Source organism: Pongo abelii, chromosome 10 (assembly GCF_028885655.2).
Source record: "Pongo abelii isolate AG06213 chromosome 10, NHGRI_mPonAbe1-v2.0_pri, whole genome shotgun sequence".
Classification (NCBI taxonomy): Eukaryota; Metazoa; Chordata; class Mammalia; order Primates; family Hominidae; genus Pongo; species Pongo abelii.
This window is the reverse complement of record NC_071995.2, coordinates 26,794,288-26,817,853: the sequence shown is the minus strand read 5'-3', so window position 1 is coordinate 26,817,853 and position 23,566 is coordinate 26,794,288. Positions and strand designations below refer to the sequence as shown.

Sequence of the window (23,566 nt, the reverse complement as noted above, 5' to 3'; positions counted from 1 at the left end):
TTATCTATAAATGTTTTAGTATGTATCACTAAAAGATAAGGACCCTTTTCAAAAAACATAATCATGACACCATATCACACCTAAAATATTTACCAGTTATTCCTTAATATCATTAAGTACCATGTGCTTAAGTTTCTACTGTCTTAAAAATTTCTACAGTTTGCTTGAATTAGGATATGTTATATTTGCAAATTTCAAAAAGTGTCTTTTAAATTTCTTAATTGATTAGCTAATGTGCTCTTCTGTTTCTTGAATTACATTTAAAGTAGGGGATTCATCATATTCAGGTTGATTTTGTTGCTGCTGATGGTATTATTGCTACTGTTATTCTCTGTCCAATAAGTTGTATCAACCACATGAATACTACCAAGTTGTATTGCTATTGGTGATGTAATTTTTTCAAAACTGATTGGAAACTCTTGGAAACGTCTGAAGAAATCAATATACAGTCTTTCCTGAATTTAAACAATAAATAGTTACATCCTAAAGACTTTGGTATATATTAAAACTGTAAAAATATTTTGTATTTATATAACATATAGAGCTAGGCTTTAGGCTCATATAATTCTAATCTTTTTTTTTTTTTTTTTTTTTTTTTTTTTTTTTAAATGACAGAGTCTGGTTCTGTCACCCAAGCTGGAATGCAGTGGCACAATCTCAGCTCACTGCAACTCCACCTCCCCAGTTCAAGCGATTCTCCTGCCTCAGCCTCCAGAGTAGCTGGGATTACAGGCAACCGCCACCACGCCCAGCTGATTTTTGTTTTTTTTTTTAGTAGAGACGGGGTTTCATCATGTTGGCCAGACTGGTCTTGAACTCCTGACCTCAAGTGATTCACTCCCTTTGGCCTCCCAAAGTGCTGGGATTACAGGTGGGAACCACTGCACCTGGCCAGATAATTGTAATCTATTTTTCACCTGCATGAATGCCTAGAAAGGCATGTGTCATGTGGGAACATTATTTACTAAGTAGGATTATCTGCCACATTGTGGAAAGTCTAGCATCTCTGGGTTCTGCCTACCAAATGCCACTAATACCCGACCCGAATCTTTAATGACTACTATCAACATCCTCTTACATTTATAAAATGCTCTCTATGGTTCACTTTGTCCCCTGTTGAAAACCACTAAATTAGTTTAAGCAACAACGAAAGAGGAAATTGGTTTTCATTGCATGTATGCAGTAATTTAAGAAAAGGAAATAAGAAAAATGTCTAGTATGGGGAATGAATATTGAAACACTCACAAATTTAAAGCCTTCAAAAGTTTTTCTCAGCTGACAGAATTTTATTTCTCCAAAATATGTTGGAAAATATGAGCAGGCTCTCTGATAAAACCAATGAGGTCATAATGACTTTATGCTAATATATGCAGTTCAAGTAGAGAAATTTTTAACAGCTAGAAAGCCATCCAGACTGGTACAGGTAGGGAGACTGGGAGAGTGACAAGAAATGACAAGCCCATTTTTAATTCTTTACTAAGTGTAAGTAAAAATTTATAAACCTTCTGATGCTATATTTACATAATTGGCCCATAATGGTCATAAGGAATTGCACTTCATCTCTGAGAGGGAGGAAATTCAGTCAAACGTTTACTTCCCTTTAACTTACCTTATTATGTGTTATACGTCTTGACTTTTTCTTTTCAGTTTTTTAAAACAGTTACTTTATTGTCTTTAAAAATCATTTTCAAATCTATATTAGAAGATATTTTAGTATTATTTCTGAAAGCAGGTATTGTTTATTCATGGTACCTAGCCAGTTTTTAAGAAATAGTAGAATCTTATTAACTATTTTTAATAAGCTCACTCATCCAGTAATCATCATTTATATATCTTATTACTGTATATAATCATGTACTTTCATATTTATTATTTTTATTGTCATACTATCATTATCATGAAACATTAAGTGTGAGTGTTTTACACAGAGGAGAAACTGAATTAAGTGATTTCTTCTAAATCATACTGCTGGCATAACTAGGAGAAGAATTTAGGTGTTCTGGCTTTGATTTGATGATTTCTACCAATAGACTTCGTTTTGCATTGAAGTTTTATTGTTTCTATTCTTGCTGCCTAGCTGTTTCCATGTGCTCAAAGTATTTGTCGAGAGAGAGACAAAGAAAAAAAGAAGAAAAGAGTTGTGATTAATTTCCCCAGTATGTATATACTGGCCTTGACTCTTAGAAACACAAAACAAGATATCAATAATTTTGGTGGCAAAGTCTAGTGGAAGATATGGCTTTCCTAAGAGCAAATTATTTAATGTCTGCAAACTGCAAAGAAGGTACAGCATCAACATAGTAATTGTTCAGAAACTGGAATTTGGTTACTGTGGAGACATTACCTCATAGTTCTAAGAGGCGGTGTCAGCCAGATGCAACAACTGTAGTCACAAAGGTCTCTTTGCCAAGTTACTGCCCTCTCAAGCTGCTTCCAGTGAATGCTACACACCTTCACCATGGTTTGTCCGATATCCTTAGCCAGGATCAGGATTGGCTATGTTGGTACTTACATATCCTCATTAGAATTCTGGTTCTGGTACTAGTTTGGTAAAGAAATTATTAAACCTGGCTGACGCTTGAAGGTAGTTGGATTAACAGGTGAGATCACTTTGAAAAGAAAAATCTGCCTTGAACCTCAGCGATATTCATCGTCTGATGTCATGATCTGCTTTCCTAGGAAAGAAAAGAGACTTCTTTTCTAGCCAAGATGAAAGATACACAAGACATTCAGGAAGCTTCGGAGGCAATGCAGAATAAAGTCCGTGAGGAGGAAGATAAGAATGAGAAACAAAAACAGTGAGCATGCGTAGATGCGACGAAAGCAGAGTTAGAGCTGAGTTATAGAGGAGGAGTGATGGCATGTTTGACCTCTTTTGTTTTAATACTCTTATGAACCAGTCAGAACTAGAATACATCTCATAAATTTTCTAGAAATAATGGACTGTAGCATACAACTACTTCCACAACGACTGTTTTATAAGGTTCTAGTCCTTGGGAAGTATAAAAATCCACCTGGACAGATCTCCATAGTGTAAGACCTAGCTGAGATTCCATCCAAAGTTTCCTTTTTTTTTTTTTTTTTTTTTTTTTGAGACGGAGTGCAGTGGCGCGGTCTTGGCTCACTGTAAGCTCCGCCTCCCAGTTTCACGCCATTCTCCTGCCTCAGCCTCTCCGAGTAGCTAGGACTACAGGCGCCCGCCACCACGCCCGGCTAATTTTTTGTATTTTTGGTAGAGACGGGGTTTCACTGTGGTCTTGATCTCCTGACCTCGTGATCCACCCGCCTCGGCCTTCCAAAGTGCTGGGATTACAAGCATGAGCCACCGCGCCCAGCCTCCAAAGTTCCCATTTAATATGTTAAGGCAATTTACAGAAATAGTTTCTTTCTAGAACTGTTTTACAGAACTGGGGACAAAAAAATTATCAGAATGTTGGTTTTAGAAATGTCTGTGAGAATGTTATATAAAATTATAATCCCTATTTTTACATTTAATATAAATCATTCATCAACTAAAGCATTAACATTAGTTTTCCAGTGTTTTCTTTAAAATTGACTTATTGAGTATACATAATTTAAAGCTATTGTTACTTTGGACCTAGAAGTCCTATGTTTATTGTTCAGTCCAAGTCCATTTTTAAATATTTGTTCTTAGAGGTCCTCTGAGAAATGATTGTCAATATTATCAGTGCAGCGTCTCCCCAAGTAACATTGAAATGCTAGACTTGAGCTTTTGTAACTGCCCCTGGTTTAATGTTAATCACTTACGGAGGGAGTGAGATACCAAGAAGGGGCTTAGAAAATTACTTATGCTTAAGGGAAAGTTAACTAAGCACTGAGAAAAATCTCTCATCTTCCAAAAGAAAACTAATAGGTAGGCAAGTGGAAGGTTCAGATGAAGGGCTGTATCACACGAATTTGTTCCTGAAATGTTTCAGCTCTTCCAAAGATGTGTGCAGCCATTAGAAATTTCTTATTCGGCCAGGCATAGTGGCTCATGCCTGTAATTCCAGCAATTTGGGAGGCCAAGGCAAAAGAATCACTTGAGGCCAGGAGTATTAGAGACAGCCCGGGCAACATAGCAACACAACATGTCTACAAAATTTTTTTCAAAATTAGCAGGCATGGTGCCATGTGCCTGTAGTCTCAGCTACTTGGGAGGCTGAGGTGGGAGGATCACTTGAACCCAGGAGTTGGTGGTTGCAGTAAACTATGATTGTACCACTGTACTCCAGTCTGGATGACAGAGAAAGACCCTGTCTCATGAAAAAAAAAAGAAAAGAAAAAAAAAGAAATTTCTTATTCACCTACCAAAATAAGAACACCCTATAGCTCCAGGACAGGTTTCTGTGATTGCAAAGATTTTGTTAAGGCTTCTTGGGAATCTTTTGTGGAATTAAATTTATTTTAAAGTGCTATTGTTTTACCAGAGGAAAAAAGTTGAGATCTTATAAAATGAACATGCTGAAAAGAATAGCCAGTCTGTTATGACGCCCAGATATAAGGAATGTTGAAAGAGAAAAGCATTTCTCTGCTGTTGTAGTCAATGTCAGGGAGAAGTCCTATCTTACAATCCTGTCTCATGTTGAACAAAGATGAAATATCTGTAATCTGACAATTTACCTCCAAAGTCTCCTTCCCACTACCTCTACGGTCATACTCAATAGTGTATCTTCATAGGTTAGAGCTTTTCTGACAAATATGAATGCTTGGAGTGTCAGCAGGATGTTAAGTGCACATGCTTATTAAGCACTGGGCTAGTAATCATGACATTTTCAAAGCCAATGCCATTTAATTATTTTAAAAATTTGCCTGAGATGTCTGTGTCTGCTGAGAGGCACATTAAGAGCAGTCTAGTTTTGAATACAAAACTCTCCAGGTGTAAGATTTCTGATAAAGGAACTTTCACATTGTAGAACAAAATGATTGTGAATACCTCTTGGTAAACAAAGAGATATTGAGGGTGACAGCAGCAGGATGGCAGAGTAGGAAACTCCAGGCCCTCATTCTCCTGTAAGAACCTGAAAGAACAAGTAGAGGTTGGCTAAAATAACTTTATAAGAGCTCTGGGAAATAGATCAAAACAGAGATAATTCATGGAGGCAAAATAATTAGCTCCTGACTTATAGTGGATAGATATGTGGACCCCCAGAAAGGGGATGGTTGAACTGGCCATTTGTCTCATTTTTCGGAGAAATAAAAGGTTTAGATTTGAGGACTTTGTTCACAATTTAAGCACTGAACACGTGTGCATACACACATGCACCCAAAAAAATTGCTTTGGGGTCACTGGTAAGAGCCTCAATGTGACTCATAAAATGAAATGTCCTAAGTCTCTTCAGGATTCATGTCAATGAAGTGTTGTTTAACTTGTAAAATAATTGTACTGAAGCTTATGAACCTTGTTCAAATGATTGTGCACTAGTTAACAAATGTTTTTATAGTTATAAAAAAGAAAGGAAATCTTTGTTCATAATAAGATTCACTTATAAAAATAGTACGTGAAAATGATCTTTCTTCTCCCTCTTTTCTGTCATTCCCTCCAATACATATACACATGCACAAACATGTACAGTTTATTTGAAGGCAGACATTCACTAAACAATCTTAATATAGAAAAGTTAGTTAAGCAGCAACAGGAATTAAAGGAAAACCATATAGGAAACAATGATATATTAAACCAGAATTATAATCATGATTTTATGATAATGGAAAGGGGAAATATGATAAGTGATCAAAGTGGAGGTATAAATGGCTTATAAAGTCTCCACTTAGAGTAAAAAATACATTTAAAAGCCTGGAAGGAGATGGTAAAATGTCTTGTTGGTGGCATTGTAATGATTAGGATTATCTTTTTTCTACTTACACGTTTTCAGAACTATCTACAATAGAAATTTGTTAATTTTCAAATATTTTTAAAGCATATAATAAATTGATAATGAAGTGTTTTATTTAGATTGTTAAAACTAGAAATACAAGATGTTATTGTGCTTGTGTTGGATGCATATTACCTTTGAAAAGCAGAATTCTGGGTAATAATGATAGCCCATGTTTCTTTTATTCACAGCCACTTTTACTTTCTTATTTATTTATTTTATTTTTTGTACACAGAAGAGAAGACAAACTTGGAGTATATTCTTTAGTACATTTTTCCCCAAAGATGTTGGGTTCAGTTGCCACAACACTGCCATTGTCATCTTCAAATTCCAGTGGAATGCCTCTTGGTTACTATCTGTCTAGTCCTCAGATTAGTAGAGTAACTATATCAACAACTGGACAATTGATTTCTAAAGCTACTGTAGGTAGCTGTTCCCGAGTGGAAAACAGCTTGGGTAAGCAAAATATAGACCCCATATTTTTAGAGTACTTTTAAAGCTTATATTTCAATAGATTGCATATATGACTCTCAGCCAGAATGATGTTTTATTATTACTCCCCCAAAATGCTAACTTCCTAGCATCTTATGAAAAGTTACTTAACTATGGTCATCACTGATCCTAGAACTGGGGTATTAAATTCAGGCCACATACATGCATGTGCCAGATATATCATCCTTATAATTAAGATATCTTGAGTTATGTTGGTTCATGAGTTGACTGCTAACATACATTAGAATTGCTAGAGAATTAAAAATTCCAATGTATAGCATTAACTGCCCTTCGTCTGAACACTACCAGAAGGGTTAAATACCAGAAGGATTGTGTATTTTGTGCCTTTAGGAGATGTATGGCTTAAGTAACGAATAGACAGATAGATGAGACAAAGAAGTAACATAAAGTAGGTATAAAATAATGGAGAGAAAATGGTAAAACAATAAAAAGAACTTGAAGGAGAGGAAAATGAAAACAGTACTATGATGAGAAAAAGTAAAGTTTTGACTATTATCAACAATGTGCTCAGCAATACCCATGCTCTAGGGTGTTTGTTTCTCACCATGTTTAGGGAACTTTGAGGGTATGTTTCCGTGGTTTACTGAAAACACTATCATCCTTTGAAACACAGGACCTACTGTTTTTCTATAATGTTAGGCATCAGGCAGAGTACTTAACATCTCTGCATCTCATTTTCCACAAATGCAAAATGGGGATTAAAATAGAAATGTCACAGGGCTATCCTAAAGATTAAATATTTATGAAAATTACCTAGCACATAATAAATACTCAATAAACATTAGTTATGAATCTGAACGTACCTGTAATCACCTTCTTTTAAAATAGACGAGATTTGGGGTTTGTGTTTCAATTGCCAATCAACTAACAAGTTTCAAAACTGGTAGCACAAATAGTCCAGTGACTATCTGATGCCTCCATTATCCTCTACCATTCTGTGCCCATTTACAGCCTGGCTGCCCCTCATCTATATTTCATTTTGTTTCTAATATATTTCATTTTGTTTCTGATATTTTAAAAAAAATTTTGACACGGGTTATATAGGGGTTTTTTTCTCCTGCCATTATGGCCATATTCCCTATGTTTCTTTTTGTATGACGAGTATAAAATTTCCCAAGAAACCTCTTAAGTTTGCATTGACCTTTAGGATGACCAAAACTCATATACTGAAAATGAAAATAAAAACTTTAGATCTGGGAAGAAAAGATTTTCTATCATTCATCATTATATCATCATGGCATATGTTCTATATTTGGGTTAAACTTGGCTCCTTGAAATACAGTGGCTTCCCCTTACAGTATGGGAGCTGAATTGGGATGTAGTCTTCCCCTTCCATTACTGTAGATTCCACTTCTCTAGATAGATATATAGGTTCACTGAGATTTGTTGCACTTGGTTCATTGCCATCTTTTGTTCTGGACAAAATAACAACTGAGACCAAAGTTAATGTGTCTTCTTTTCTTTGGGAATACCAAGGCTTTTATTTCTCGAGATGAGCTGTTAAGAAAGATGCTGTATATTATCCTTCCCCAAAGGAATTTAAGGATTAAGGAAGTACTTGACTGAGAATGAACTAATGTAATTCCAAATGTTTTTTTTTTTTTTTCTCAACAAAATACTTTCAGGAATCTTCTTTAAGAACGATGATTTTATTCCTTTATATCTTTCACTTTGTTTTGGTTTTGCTAAAGATGTAAGATTTAAATTGTAGATTGTCTTAATCCTTTGAGGATTTTGGACCGAGAGTCATATTAACCAAAACTCTGTACTGTAATAATAGCTATCATTTATTGGCAGATAAATATTAAATATTATGCTGACACCTACATGATCTCCAGCTCTCTTATCTCCTTACACAAGGTAGTGATATCTTTATTTTATGTTCAGGAAAACGGAAATTTGGAAAATTTACATCACTTGGCTTAGTAAATTGCAGAACTGAAACATAATTACAAGTCTGTCTAAATGCAAGACACGTTGTTCTTTCCACTTCATCACGATGCATCTTTGTAGTGTAACTCTCTCTTTGTGGATATATTATTAGATTTGACCAGAATGGCTCTTTATGTTTAAAATTATGAAACTTATTTTGTATTTGAATCAAAGTAGTGAGGATTTAAAAGAGCAAACTTCTAATAGGACTCTAGAATCTGATTAAGCATTACTTTATCTTTCTAATAAACTATTTTAATTAAATAGAGGAAGTTTAAGTCTTTACCTGGCAAGAGTACTAACCATTGTAGGAAAGGATTCATATGAGGCTTTAACTTATGGGTAGCCATTTGGGAATTTTAGCATACATGAAGTAGAGTAAGGCTATATTTATATGTAACATATCTAAATTTGACAGACTCAAACATTTTCCCTATTTCAAAATTGATGATGCTTCTAGTACAACTAAATAATCAGTCATTATTCTAATGATATAATTTATTGTTTAAGATAACTGAAATACTCTCTAGGAACTGAAGATGTCACTATAAATATCCACTTACTGATTATTTTATAGACTTTTGTTTAAAGCTTCTAACTATTCTCATTACGTTTGCTAGTGATATTAAAATGTAAAAATATAATTTTGTAGAAGCAGAGAATAAAGATAATGGCTTTAGGTCCTTTTAATGTCATTTTATTTACTTCTCTCCTGGTTACTTCTTTCTTTTGTTTACTTGAAAGATGCCAGCCTCTTCTCGGTTCCAAAGAAACAGGATGAATCACCCATGATTGGGGATGGAGAAGATTATTTTCTTTCTTTGTTTGGTGATTCAAAGAAACTTATAGCACACTCAAACTACACTCAGAAAACTTTAAAATACTTTTCTATGATTCTTGAAGAAGTTGGCCAATTTACCTCCAGGTACATATTTTATTTGAACTACTTAGTATCTTCTGTCAGGGTAGGACCAATAAATCAGCAGAAAACAAAGTTCTAATCTGTAGTTATATGCATTATTTTATCTAAAACACTAATCAGTTCATTGAAATATAACTGTTTCATCTTCTGAGCAATTAAAATAAATTGATATAATGGTCTAAAGAACCAAACAAGAAATGTGAATTCTTCAAAGATGCCAGAGTAAACAGCGCTACATAATCTTTACTAATAGGGTCAACTCAATTATTCAAGACACTTTTTTATTGTTGTTGAATTATTTAGATGGATCTAATATATATATTTTCTTCTAGTAGCTCTTGAGTTCAAGACAGAAGGAGAAAGATAAATTTTTACTTCATTGATCCATTTTTATGACTGTTAGTATCTATGCAAAAAGAAATTGATCAGGAAGAAAGTTGATATTAGGACTAAAATAAAAGAGTTATGATCTATTCATTTATATTAATATAACCATGCCTTATTACATGAACAACATATTGAATTTGAAATGCTAGTAATAAGCACATGTTGATAGAAGTCGTTAGATGGCTAAAAGAAATCAGAGTTGAGGGTCAGATATGAAGGAAATTTTCTCTCCCTTTATGCCATGTTTCCTAAAATCAATCACCCATGCCCTATTACAATTTAACAGTGGAGAATACCTAAGCATTTGCTCTACTGTCTAAAAACACCTCATCAGATCCTTCATTCAGTACCTACTATGTTAAAATGATGAGCAGTTTGGAACAAAATAAAATGTTCAAAGCTTTTGTTAAAATGCAATCCTATTAAAAATGGTGGTGTAGAAGCAAGCTGTCTTCAATCCCTATCCAGCCACCCCAGAAAACAAAAACAAATATACAATGCCAAGATTATCATTATCATCAGCAGTATCTAAAAACTCAAATATGAGGATGAGACAATTCCTGAGGCCACAGAGAAGTGAAAAACACTCATATAATAATTAAGGTCTCCAGAGGTCAAGGACAAAGAGAAGAACCTAAAAGCTGTGAGAGAAAAGAATTTGTCTAGCAACAGACTTCTCAGTGGAAACCATGTAGGTCAGGAGGGAATGAGACAATGTTTTTAATGTGTTAAAACCCTGCTATCCAAGAATAGTGTGTCCAGCCAAGCTATTTTTCAAATATGAAGAGATAAAATCTTTCCCAAACAAAAGCTAAGAGAATTCACCACCACGAGACCTATCTTATAAGAAATGCTAAAGAGCGTTCTTCAATCTGAAAGAAAAAAACACCAATGTTCTGGATGAAATTGGAAATCATCATTCTCAGTAAACTATCGCAAGAACAAAAAACCAAACACCGCATATTCTCACTCATAGGTGGGAATTGAACAATGAGAACATATGGACACAGGAAGGGGAACATCACACTTTGGGGACTGTTGTGGGGTGGGGGGAGGGGGGAGGGATAGCATTGGGAGATATACCTAATGCTAGATGACGAGTTGGTGGGTACAGCGCACCAGCATGGCACATGTATACATATGTAACTTACCTGCACGTTGCGCACATGTACCATAGAGCCTAAAGTATAATAATAATAATAATAATAATAATAATAATAATAAAAAGAAAAAGAAAAAAGCACCAATGTTCAAAAAGAAAACACTTGAAAGCATAAAACCTCTGGTGAAATTAAGTACATGGAAAAACCCAGAATTGTAATTGTGGTATACAATCCACTCATTACTCTAGCGTGAATCCCAAAAGACAAATCTATCGAAAACAGTAATAGCTACAGCAATCTGCTAAGAGATAGGCAGTATAAAAATATGTAAATTGAGAAAACTAACAGTCAAAATATGGAAGGATGGAGTTCCAGTCTAGAGATTTTTTCTTTGTTTCTATTCTTTCTTTTTTTTCTATCCTTTCCTTTGTGATTTAAGATAAGTATTCATCTCTTTGAAATAATTTGTTATAGCTGTAAGATGTTTTTTGTAAGCCTCATGTAACCACAATGCAAAAACCTATAATAGATTCACAAAAAATAAAAAGCAATGAGTTAAAATATACTACCAAAGAAAATAACCACAAAAGAATATAGTAATAAAGGACAAAAGGAAGAGACAAATTATAAAACAACCCAAAAACAAGAAATAAGTTCTTCTTTTCAATAATAATACTTAATGTAAATGGACTCGATACTCAATTTAAAGGCATAGAGTGGCTTAGGGATCAGGAAACAAAATCCAGCTATATGCTGCCTAGAAGAAACCCACTTCACCTACAAAGGCACACAGACTGAAAGTGAAGGGATGGAAAAACGATTCCGTTCAACTGGAAACCAAAAAAGAGTAGGAGTAGCTATACTTATATCAGATAAAATAGACTACAAATCAATGACTATAAAAAGAGACAAAGAAGGTCACTATATAATGATAAAGGGGTCAATTCAGCAAGAAGATATAATAATTATAAATATCTGTACACCCAACACCAAAGCTCCCAAGTATATAAAGCAAACATGAATAGATTTAAACAGAGATATAGACTGCAGTACAGTAGTAGGGCACTTTAACATCCTATTCTCAGTAATGGACAGATGAACCAGACAAAAAAATCACAAAGAAACATCAGAGTTAAATTGCACATTAGACCAACTAGGCCTGACATGTGCAGAACATTTCACCCAATTGCCGCAGAACATACATTCTTTTCATCAGCACGTGGAACATTTTCCTGAATAGACTCTCTCTTAAGCCACAAAACAAATATCAAAAAAGTAAAAATTATGTCAAGTACTTTTGTGACCACATTGGAATAAAACCAGAAATCAATTCTTGGAACCTAGGAAAATACACAAACACATGGAAATTAAGAAACACACTTCCAAGCAACCAATGGATCAGTGAGGAAACTGAGAAGAAAATTTAAAAATGTCTTGAAACAAATGGAAATGGAAACACAACATACCAAAATCTCTGGGATACAAAAAAAAGCAGTACTAAAAGGGAAGTTTATGGCAATAAATACCTATATCAAAAAAGTAGAAAAGCTTCAAGTAAACAATCTAACAATGCATGTCAAGGAACTAGGAAAGCAAGAAAAAAAACAAACTGAAAATTAGTATAAGAAAAGAAACAATAAAGATCAGAGAAAAATAAATTAAATTGAGACCAAAAAAATATATCAACAAACAAAAAGTTGGTTTTTTTCCATGATGTTGGATTGTATCAAATACTTTTTATGCATCTAGTGAGATGATCACATAGTTTTTCTTTTTTAATGTTAAACATCCCTTCACTTTTACAGTAAACATTTGGTCACAATGTTTATGTTTTATTATAATGTTTGAATTCCATTTGTTAAAATATTGCTTCAAACTTTTGCGTCAATGTTTGTAAAGATTATTGGTCTGTAGTTTTCTTTTCCTGTAGTGTCCTTGTCTGTTTTGGTATCAGGAACCACTCTTTATGGAATGAGATGGGATATAGTCTCTCCTTTATCTTTTTCTAGAAGAGATTGTGTAGAAGTAATTTTTTTTCATAAATATCTTATAGAACTTATTGGTGAAGCCACCTGGGCCTGGAATTTCTTTTTGGTAAAGTTTTAAAATTATAAATTGTTTTTAAATAGATATTAGGCTATTCTAATTATTTCTTCTTGAATAAGCTTAAGTAGTTTGTGTCTTTCAAGAAATGTGTCCATTTTAATCTAAGTTGTCAAAATTTTTTGCATAATGTCATTTATAATATTCTCATCCTTTTAAGAACTGTAGAATCTTTATTGGTATCACCTTTCTCATTTCTCATATGGTCATCTGTATCTTCTCTTTTTCCTGATCATATCACTAGAGATTTAGTTTTATTGAGCTCCTCAAAGAACATGTGTTTGGTTATATTGGTTTCCCCTATTTTTTGTTTTTTATTTAATTGATTTTCATTTTGGGCTACATTCCCTTTCTTCTGTCTCCTTTGGGCTTTATTCGCTTTTTTTTCTCCCCTAATTTTTTAAGGTGAAATTTGAGGTCATTGATTTGATACCTTCTTCTCTTTTGATACTACAGGTATTTGGTGTTATAAACTTTCCTCTAAGTACAGCTTAGTGGCATCCCACAAATTTTAATATGTTGTATTTTTATTTTCATTCAGTTCAAAATACTTTCTAATTTTCATTTTCTTTTTTATCCTTGAGTAATTAAAAAGTGTGTTATTTAGTTTCAAAGTGTTTTACAGATTTTTCAGTTCCAGTGATTTTCCAGATATCTTCTTGTTATTGATTTCTAATTAAATTCCATTGTGGTCAAAGAACACACTTTGTATGACTTGAATCTTTTTATATTTACTGAGACTTCTTTTATAGCCAGGATAGTAATTATTCTGGTAAATGTTCTAGGTGCACTTGAAAAGAATATGTATTCTGCTGTTGTTTAGTAAAGTGTTTCATGTCAACCATGTCATGTTGGTTGATAGTGTTGTCTACTGCCTTTTTGCTGATTTTTTTGTCTACTTGTTGTATCAATTATTGAGAGAGGGGTATTAATATCTACCAAAGTTGTGGATTTGTTGATTTCTCCCTTGCAATTCAATCACTTTTGTTTCATGTATTCTAAAGCTTTGTTATTAGATGTAGAAACAGAAACATTTAGGAATGTTATATCCTTCTGATGAATTGATCCTTGTATCATTATGAAATGACTTTCTTTATCTGGCAATATTCTTTATTCTGAAATATATTTTGTCTGATATTAATATAGCCACAGGAGCTTTCTTTTTACTGGTGTTAGCATGGTATATATTTTTCCATACTTTAACTTTTGAATTATTTGTGTCTTTAGAGTGCATGTTTTATAGGTAGCATATAGTTGAGACTTGCTCTTTTAGCCAATCTGAAAAATCTCTGTCTTTTCATTGGGGCATTTAAACTATTTACATTTAAGGTTATCATTAATATGATTAGGTTAAGTCTACCCTCTTGTTATTTGTTTTCTCTTTGTCCCAGTTTTTCTCATTTCTTCAATATTTTCAAGATCTTGCTCTACTACCTTTCGTCTAAATTGTTTCTAATAAATTTTCTGTCATTCTTATATTTGCTCCTCTGCACACATATGTCTCTTTTCTCCCCCTCATTCTGCTTTTAAGATGTTCTCATTATCATTGTTTTTGGGAGATTTGATTATGATGTGCCTGGTGTAACTTTCTTCAAACTTCTTATGCTTGGTGTTGTTATACTTTTTTTGTTTGCATATTTATAGATTTTGAATTTTAAAAATTTGGAAAATTTTTTACCATTACTTCTTCAAATATTTTTTGTCCCTGCTTCCTCTCTCCTTTTAAGGGACTCCAATTTCACATATATTAGGCCACTTGAAGTTGTACCATAGTTTACTAATGCTCTGTTATTTTTTATCTTTTTATGTACTTTTTCCTCTGATTGTTTCTTTTTGGATGGTATATATTATTATGTCTTCATGTTCACTGATCTTTTCACCTGCAATGACTACTATTATGTTAATCCCATCCAGTGTATTTTTAAATCTCAGTCATGTCTCTACATTTTGAACATGCAAATACAGTTATAAGGATTTTTCCTTTTCTACTATTTCTAACATCTGTGTCAGTTCTGCATCATTTTTGATTGATTTTGCCCCTTGTTGTGGGTTGTATTTTTCCATTTATTTGCATGCCTGGTAATTTTTTATTGTATGCCAGAAATTGTAGATTTTACCTTGTTTGGGGGCTAGAATATTTTTGTATTTCTATGAATTTTCATTTCTTGAGTTTTGTTCTGGGACCCACTTAAGTTACTTGGAAATAGTTTGAGGCTTTAAAAACTAGCTTTTACAGTTTGTTAGGTGGAAACAAAGCAATGTCTTTACTTTGTTATTAATTATTCTCCACTACTGAGGCAAAAGTCTCCTTAGTACTCTATGCAAGGCCCCATTAATTATGAGGTTTTTCAGTCTGGCTAGTGGGAACTTCCTTACCCTGTGAGAGCTTCAAGTACTGTTCCTTCTAATCTTTTCAAAATAGTCTTTTTCTACAGTCTTGGGGCATTTACTCAAATACATGTGCTGATCAATCTTCTGCTAAATACTCAAAGGGGACCATCTGAAAATCGCCAGCACTCTTTTTGCAGCTTCCCGTCTCTGATACTCTGCTTGTGACCTCCAGCCACCTTGGTCTCCCCAGACTCTCAGCTCCATCTCCTCAGGTCAGAGAGAACGCACCCTCCATGATGCAGCCTGGAAATTTTCTCGAGAAATAATCTGGGGAAATTTTAAGTCTCACTACATTTCTCTTCTGTCTCTCAAGTATCACTATTCTTTGTTGACCAGTATCAAATATCTTCAAAAATATTGTTTCATATATTTTTCCAGATTTTTAGTTGTTTCAGATGGAAGGCTAAAGTCACTTCTTGTAACTTCATCTAGGCTGGAAACAGAAGGTGATTCTCAATTTGGTTGTTTTCAATCAAAGCTGTTGTTTCTTTCCTACTACCACCCACTATCTCTAGGGATTTGTTTAATATCTGCCAGCAGAAGGAAAAAAAAGGAGTTGTAGGCAAACAGGAAACAAAGTAGAGACACTATTAGGATTTTCACTAGTTACACATGCTCCCTGTCCCTATATCCAAGATCTTACCTTGGCTTCAAGTTTAGTTCTAGATGTCTCAGGTGTGATCAAACTATATTAAGAAGGCTAACTTCTCATTCATCCTCCATCTCAACCCCCAAGAAATTCTGCATCCTACAAGTCTAGAGTCAAAATGATAGTAAGCTCTGGATTCAGATGGACCTCACTGAGATCATGATAAACACACGAATGGTTCTGGTTTAAAACAATTTTGAGGCTGCAAATATCCTCATCTTCCCAAAGGATTCTTGTTCAGACTAAACCCCATTTATTCTTCCCTTGGATGATTTAGAACCTTGTAGTAGTGATGTACAAATTTACATCTCCATTACATTAAGGATCTACCATCAAAACTTTTTTTTTTTTTTTCTTTTATTATTATTATTATTATTATACTTTAGGTTTTATGGTACATGTGCGCAATGTGCAGGTAAGTTACATATGTATACATGTGCCATGCTGGTGCGCTGCACCTACCAACTCGTCATCTAGCATTAGGTATATCTCCCAATGCTATCCCTCCCCCCTCCCCCCACCCCACAACAGTCCCCAGAGTGTGATGTTCCCCTTCCTGTGTCCATGTGTTCTCATTGTTCAATTCCCACCTATGAGTGAGAATATGCGGTGTTTGGTTTTTTGTTCTTGCGATAGTTTACTGAGAATGATGATTTCCAATTTCATCCATGTCCCTACAAAGGACGTGAACTCATCATTTTTTATGGCTGCATAGTATTCCATGGTGTATATGTGCCACATTTTCTTAATCCAGTCTATCATTGTTGGACATTTGGGTTGGTTCCAAGTCTTTGCTATTGTGAATAATGCCGCAATAAACATACGTGTGCATGTGTCTTTATAGCAGCATGATTTATAGTCCTTTGGGTATATACAGAGTAATGGGATGGCTGGGTCGAATGGAATTTCTAGTTCTAGATCCCTGAGGAATTGCCACACTGACTTCCACAAGGGTTGAACTAGTTTACAGTCCCACCAACAGTGTAAAAGTGTTCCTATTTCTCCACATCCTCTCCAGCACCTGTTGTTTCCTGACTTTTTAATGATTGCCATTCTAACTGGTGTGAGATGGTATCTCATTGTGGTTTTGATTTGCATTTCTCTGATGGCCAGTGATGGTGAGCATTTTTTCATGTGTTTTTTGGCTGCATAAATGTCTTCTTTTGAGAAGTGTCTGTTCATGTCCTTCGCCCACTTTTTGATGGGGTTGTTTGTTTTTTTCTTGTAAATTTGTTGGAGTTCATTGTAGATTCTGGATATTAGCCCTTTGTCAGAGGAGTAGGTTGCAAAAATTTTCTCTCATTTTGTAGGTTGCCTGTTCACTCTGATGGTAGTTTCTTTTGCTGTGCAGAAGCTCTTGAGTTTAATTAGATCCCATTTGTCAATTTTGGCTTTTGTTGCCATTGCGTTTGGTGTTTTAGACATGAAGTCCTTGCCCATGCCTATGTCCTGAATGGTAATGCCTAGGTTTTCTTCTAGGGTTTTTATGGTTTTAGGTCTAACATTTAAGTCTTTAATCCATCTTGAATTGATTTTTGTATAAGGTGTAAGGAAGGGATCCAGTTTCAGCTTTCTACATATGGCTAGCCAGTTTTCCCAGCACCATTTATTAAATAGGGAATCCTTTCCCCATTTCTTGTTTTTGTCAGGTTTGTCAAAGATCAGATACTTGTAGATATGTGGCATTATTTCTGACGGCTCTGTTCTGTTCCATTGATCTATATCTCTGTTTTGGTACCAGTACCATGCTGTTTTGGTTACTGTAGACTTGTAGTATAGTTTGAAGTCAGGTAGTGTGATGCCTCCAGCTTTGTTCTTTTGGCTTAGGATTGACTTGGCGATGCGGGCTCTTTTTTGGTTCCATATGAACTTTAGAGTAGTTTTTTCCAATTCTGTGAAGAAAGTCATTGGTAGCTTGATGGGGATGGCATTGAATCTGTAAATTACCTTGGGAAGGATGGCCATTTTCATGATATTGATTCTTCCTACCCATGAGCATGGAATGTTCTTCCATTTGTTTGTATCCTCTTTTATTTCCTTGAGCAGTGGTTTGTAGTTCTCCTTGAAGAGGTCTTTCGCATCCCTTGTAAGTTGGATTCCTAGGTATTTTATTCTCTTTGAAGCAATTGTGAATGGGAGTTCACTCATGATTTGGCTCTCTGTCTGTCTGTTATTGATGTATAAGAATGCTTGTGATTTTTGCACATTGATTTTGTATCCTGAGACTTTGCTGAAGTTGCTTATCAGCTTAAGGAGATTTTGGGCTGAGACAATGGGGTTTTCTAGATATACTATCATGTCATCTGCAAACAGGGACAATTTGACTTCCTCTTTTCCTGTTTGAATACCCTTGATTTCCTTCTCCTGCCTAATTGCCCTGGCCAGAACTTCCAACACTATGTTGAATAGAAGTGGTGAGAGAGGGCATCCCTGTCTTGTGCCAGTTTTCAAAGGGAATGCTTCCAGTTTTTGCCCATTCAGTATGATATTGGCTGTGGGTTTGTCATAAATAGCTCTTATTATTTTGAGATACGTCCCATCAATTCCTAATTTATTGAGAGTTTTTAGCATGAAGGGTTGTTGAATTTTGTCAAAGGCCTTTTCTGCATCTATTGAGATAATCATGTGGTTTTTGTCTTTCGTTCTGTTTATATGCTGGATTACATTTATTGATTTGCGTATATTGAACCAGCCTTGCATCCCAGGGATGAAGCCCACTTGATCATGGTGGATAAGCTTTTTGATGTGCTGCTGGATTCTGTTTACCAGTATTTTATTGAGGATTTTTGCATCAATGTTCATCAAGGATATTGGTCTAAAATTCTCTTTTTTTGTTGTGTCTCTGCCAGGCTTTGGTATCAGGATGATGCTGGCCTCATAAAATGAGTTAGGGAGGATTCCCTCTTTTTCTATTGATTGGAATAGTTTCAGAAGGAATGGTACCAGCTCCTCCTTGTACCTCTGGTAGAATTCGGCTGTGAATCCATCTGGACCTGGACTTTTTTTGGTTGGTAAGCTATTGATTATTGCCACAATTTCAGCTCCTGTTATTGGTCTATTCAGAGATTCAACTTCTTCCTGGTTTAGTCTTGGGAGGGTGTATGTGTTGAGGAATTTATCCATTTCTTCTAGATTTTCTAGTTTATTTGCATAGAGGTGTTTGTAATATTCTCTGACGGTAGTTTGTATTTCTGTGGGATCGGTGGTGATATCCCCTTTATCATTTTTTATTGCATCTATTTGATTCTTCTCTCTTTTTTTCTTTATTAATCTTGCTAGCGGTCTATCAATTTTGTTGATCCTTTCAAAAAACCAGCTCCTGGATTCATTTATTTTTTGAAGGGTTTTTTGTGTCTCTATTTCCTTCAGTTCTGCTCTGATTTTAGTTATTTCTTGCCTTCTGCTAGCTTTTGAATGTGTTTGCTCTTGCTTTTCTAGTTCTTTTAATTGTGATGTTAGGGTGTCAATTTTGGATCTTTCCTGCTTTCTCTTGTGGGCATTTAGTGCTATAAATTTCCCTCTACACACTGCTTTGAATGCATCCCAGAGATTCTGGTATGTTGTGTCTTGGTTCTCGTTGGTTTCAAAGAACATCTTTATTTCTGCCTTCATTTCGTTATGTACCCAGTAGTCATTCAGGAGCAGGTTGTTCAGTTTCCACGTAGTTGAGCGGTTTTGAGTGAGATTCTTAATCTTGAGTTCTAGCTTGATTGCACTGTGATCTGAGAGACAGTTTGTTACAATTTCTGTTCTTTTACATTTATTGAGGAGAGCTTTACTTCCAAGTATATGGTCAATTTTGGAATAGGTGTGGTGTGGTGCTGAAAAAAATGTATATTCTGTTGATTTGGGGTGGAGAGTTCTGTAGATGTCTATTAGGTCCACTTGGTGCAGAGCTGAGTTCAATTCCTGGGTATCCTTGTTGACTTTCTGTCTCGTTGATCTGTCTAATGTTGATAGTGGGGTGTTAAAGTCTCCCATTATTAATGTGTGGGAGTCTAAGTCTCTTTGTAGGTCACTCAGGACTTGCTTTATGAATCTGGGTGCTCCTGTATTGGGTGCATATATATTTAGGATAGTTAGCTCTTCTTGTTGAATTAATCCCTTTACCATTATGTAATGGCCTTCTTTGTCTCTTTTGATCTTTGTTGGTTTAAAGTCTGTTTTATCAGAGACTAGGATTGCAACCCCTGCCTTTTTTTGTTTTCCATTTGCTTGGTAGATCTTCCTCCATCCTTTTATTTTGAGCCTATGTGTGTCTCTGCACGTGAGATGGGTTTCCTGAATACAGCACACTGATGGGTCTTGAGTCTTTATCCAGTTTGCCAGTCTGTGTCTTTTAATTGGAGCATTTAGTCCATTTACATTTAAAGTTAATATTGTTATGTGTGAATTTGATCCTGTCATTATGATGTTAGCTGGATATTTTGCTCGTTAGTTGATGCAGTCTCTTCCTAGTCTCGATGTTCTTTACATTTCGGTATGATTTTGCAGTGGCTGGTACCGGTTGTGCCTTTCCATGTTTAGCGCTTCCTTCAGGAGCTCTTTTAGGGCAGGCCTGGTGGTGACAAAATCTCTCAGCATTTGCTTGTCTGTAAAGTACTTTATTTCTCCTTCACTTATGAAGCTTAGTTTGGCAGGATATGAAATTCTGGGTTGAAAATTCTTTTCTTTAAGAATGTTGAATATTGGCCCCCACTCTCTTCTGGCTTGTAGGGTTTCTGCCGAGAGATCCACTGTTAGTCTGATGGGCTTCCCTTTGATGGTAACCCGACCTTTCTCTCTGGCTGCCCTTAACATTTTTTCCTTCATTTCAACTTTGGTGAATCTGACAATTATGTGTCTTGGAGTTGCTCTTCTCGAGGAGTATCTTTGTGGCGTTCTCTGTATTTCCTGAATCTGAATGTTGGCCTGCCTTGCTAGATTGGGGAAGTTCCCCTGGATAATATCCTGCAGAGTGTTTTCCAACTTGGTTCCATTCTCCCCGTCACTTTCAGGTACACCAATCAGACGTAGATTTGGTCTTTTCACATAGTCCCACATTTCTTGGAGGCTTTGCTCGTTTCTTTTTATTCTTTTTTCTCTAAACTTCCCTTCTCGCTTCATTTCATTCATTTCATCTTCCAGGGCTGATACCCTTTCTTCCATTTGATCGCATCGGCTCCTGAGGCTTCTGCATTCTTCACGTAGTTCTCGAGCCTCGGTTTTCAGCTCCATCAGCTCCTTTAAGCACTTCTCTGTATTGGTTATTCTAGTTATACATTCTTCTAAATTTTTTTCAAAGTTTTCAACTTCTTTGCCTTTGGTTTGAATATCCTCCCGTAGCTCGGAGTAATTTGATCGTCTGAAGCCTTCTTCTCTCAGCTCGTCAAAGTCATTCTCCGTCCAGCTTTGTTCCGTTGCTGGTGAGGAACTGCGTTCCTTTGGAGGAGGAGAGGTACTCTGCTTTTTAGAGTTTCCAGTTTTTCTGCTCTGTTTTTTCCCCATCTTTGTGGTTTTATCTACTTTTGGTCTTTGATGATGGTGATGTACAGATGGGTTTTTGGTGTGGATGTCCTTTCTGTTAGTTTTCCTTCTAACAGACAGAACCCTCAGCTGCAGGTCTGTTGGAGTACCTGGCCGGCCGTGTGAGGTGTCAGTCTGCCCCTGCTGGGGGGTGCCTCCCAGTTAGGCTGCTCGGGGGTCAGGGGTCAGGGACCCACTTGAGGAGGCAGTCAGCCCGTTCTCAGATCTCCAGCTGCGTGCTGGGAGAACCACTGCTCTCCTCAAAGCTGTCGGACAGGGACATTTAAGTCTGCAGAGGTTACTGCTGTCTTTTTGTTTGTCTGTGTCCTGCCCCCAGAGGTGGAGCCTACAGAGGCAGGCAGGCCTCCTTGAGCTGTGGTGGGCTCCACCCAGTTCAAGCTTCCAGGCTGCTTTGTTTACCTAAGCGAGCCTGGGCAATGGCGGGCGCCCCTCCCCCAGCCTTGCTGCCGACTTGCTGTTTGATCTCAGACTGCTGTGCTAGCAATCAGCGAGACTCCGTGGGCGTAGGACCCTCTGAGCCAGGTGCGGGCTATACTGTCCTGGGGCACCGTTTCCTAAGCCCGTCGGAAAAGCACAGTATTTGGGTGGGAGTGGCCCGATTTTCCAGGTGCCGTCTGTCACCCCTGGAAGGGGAACTCCCTGACCCCTTGCGCTTCCCGAGTGAGGCAATGCCTCGCCCCTGCTTCGGCTGGCGCACGGTGCGCTCACCTACTGACCTGCGCCCACTGTCTGGCACTCCCTAGTGAGATGAACACGGTACCTCAGATGGAAATGCAGAAATCACCCGTCTTCTGCGTCACTCGCACTGGGAGCTGTAGACCGGAGCTGTTCCTATTCGGCCATCTTGGCTCCTTCCCCCCCATCAAAACTTTTAGGCATGAGGGCTCTTATAGTACCAATGAACTGAATTAAGTTCCCTGAGTCTTTCTAACTTTGTCCTTTAAAAATTTAAGGACTCTTAAATGCTGTATCCCCTCATCAGCCCATATGCCCCCAACTATAAACACCTATATAGGAAATGTTAGGTACATACAGGTTGGAAGAACTGGAACTTCAAAGATAATTTTAGCAAACTGCAGAATATCAGAAACCTAAAAGCAGACGAATAGCATGGAGCTATCAAGGAGAGCCCAACAAATAGATAAATTAGTGCTTAAATAATGGAAAGTAATTTTGTTTAAAAAGTGACATAGCCATGTTTCTCCTCAATCTCTTTACAAATAGAGACTGTGCAAAGGCTACTGATGGTGATTGCAACATCACTCTCCACTCTCAGCCAATCACAAATTATAAGTAGAGGTCTCAGGTCACTTTCCTATTAAAGATAAATGGGAAGGCTGGCAGGGAAGAGAAAAAGATAACTACTAAAGGCTGTGTGACAGCAGATTAACAGCCTGCCTCTGTGAATTTCCATGCATTGATCTTATATCAAAAAGAAGGCAAATAAAGTGCTCTGATATGGACAATGTTGTTTTTTCCTTCAGACAAGAACATTTATTCTATGTATATGCATCAAATAAAAATTTAAGGTTAATGAATAAGCACTTTGCTTGTATAATGAAGGATTTTTGAAAAGCAACTGTAAATATCCAGCTATATGTGTAATAACAAAGGAATAGCTGAGCTATTCCAGGGTCTTATCTGTTTAAAAGCAAAAGTCAAATTAGTGCTCATCTTCCCAGGCAAAAAAAGCAAGTCTGAAAAACAAAAGAATGTTCTGTCAAAAAATAAAAACATCCTGTAGAGAATTTAGTAACAGTAAGATGAGGATGACACAAAGGAGTTCCAGGGATGTCAAAGAGTAAAATGTTACATCCAAAATTTGGTAAGAACCATAATGATAATGCAAAAGAAAAAGAAGAAAAGAAATTATGACATAAATTGTTCAAAAGTGAACCTCTATAAAAAAGGCATTCTCATACAATGCAGGTGAGACCACTATTTTGAAGGGAATTTGATAATGTATATCAAGAGATTTCATAGAAGGTTACACCCATTATTTTCATAATTCCTCTTGAGAGACAAAATCCAGAGTGATAGCCTGACATTTAGAGCCACTTTTCTCCTCAAAACAGCTGCCAATTTTGAAAGCCGCAACTAAGAGACTGAGAAGTTAGAAGTTTTTCTCAAGATTCATATGACTGGGCGAATAAAAGTTGGCATT

The 23,566-nt window shown here is 36.1% G+C and overlaps 1 protein-coding gene across 28 annotated transcripts in view; it reads left to right on the top strand.

Annotated features, from left to right (window-relative positions):
- The first annotated feature begins 1,367 nt into the window (after nt 1-1,367).
- Nucleotides 1,368-23,566, top strand: part of LMNTD1 (lamin tail domain containing 1) — a 75,916-nt gene continuing 53,717 nt past the window's right edge. For 8 of the 28 annotated variants that reach the window (XR_010135739.1, XR_010135736.1, XM_054526980.1 and 5 more), the window contains exons 1-4: nt 1,368-1,482; nt 2,680-2,798; nt 6,112-6,332; nt 9,066-9,246. Coding sequence is in view for 25 of the 28 variants with exons in the window: in XM_054526980.1 (XP_054382955.1) it covers nt 2,710-2,798; nt 6,112-6,332; nt 9,066-9,246 (491 nt within the window). In the remaining 3 variants the exon portion in view is untranslated. Of the gene's footprint in view, nt 1,483-2,347; nt 2,601-2,679; nt 2,799-6,111; nt 6,333-9,065; nt 9,247-23,566 lie in introns of those variants that run through there. The other 20 variants (XR_010135737.1, XM_054526981.1, XM_054526997.1 and 17 more) reach the window with 7 other exon arrangements.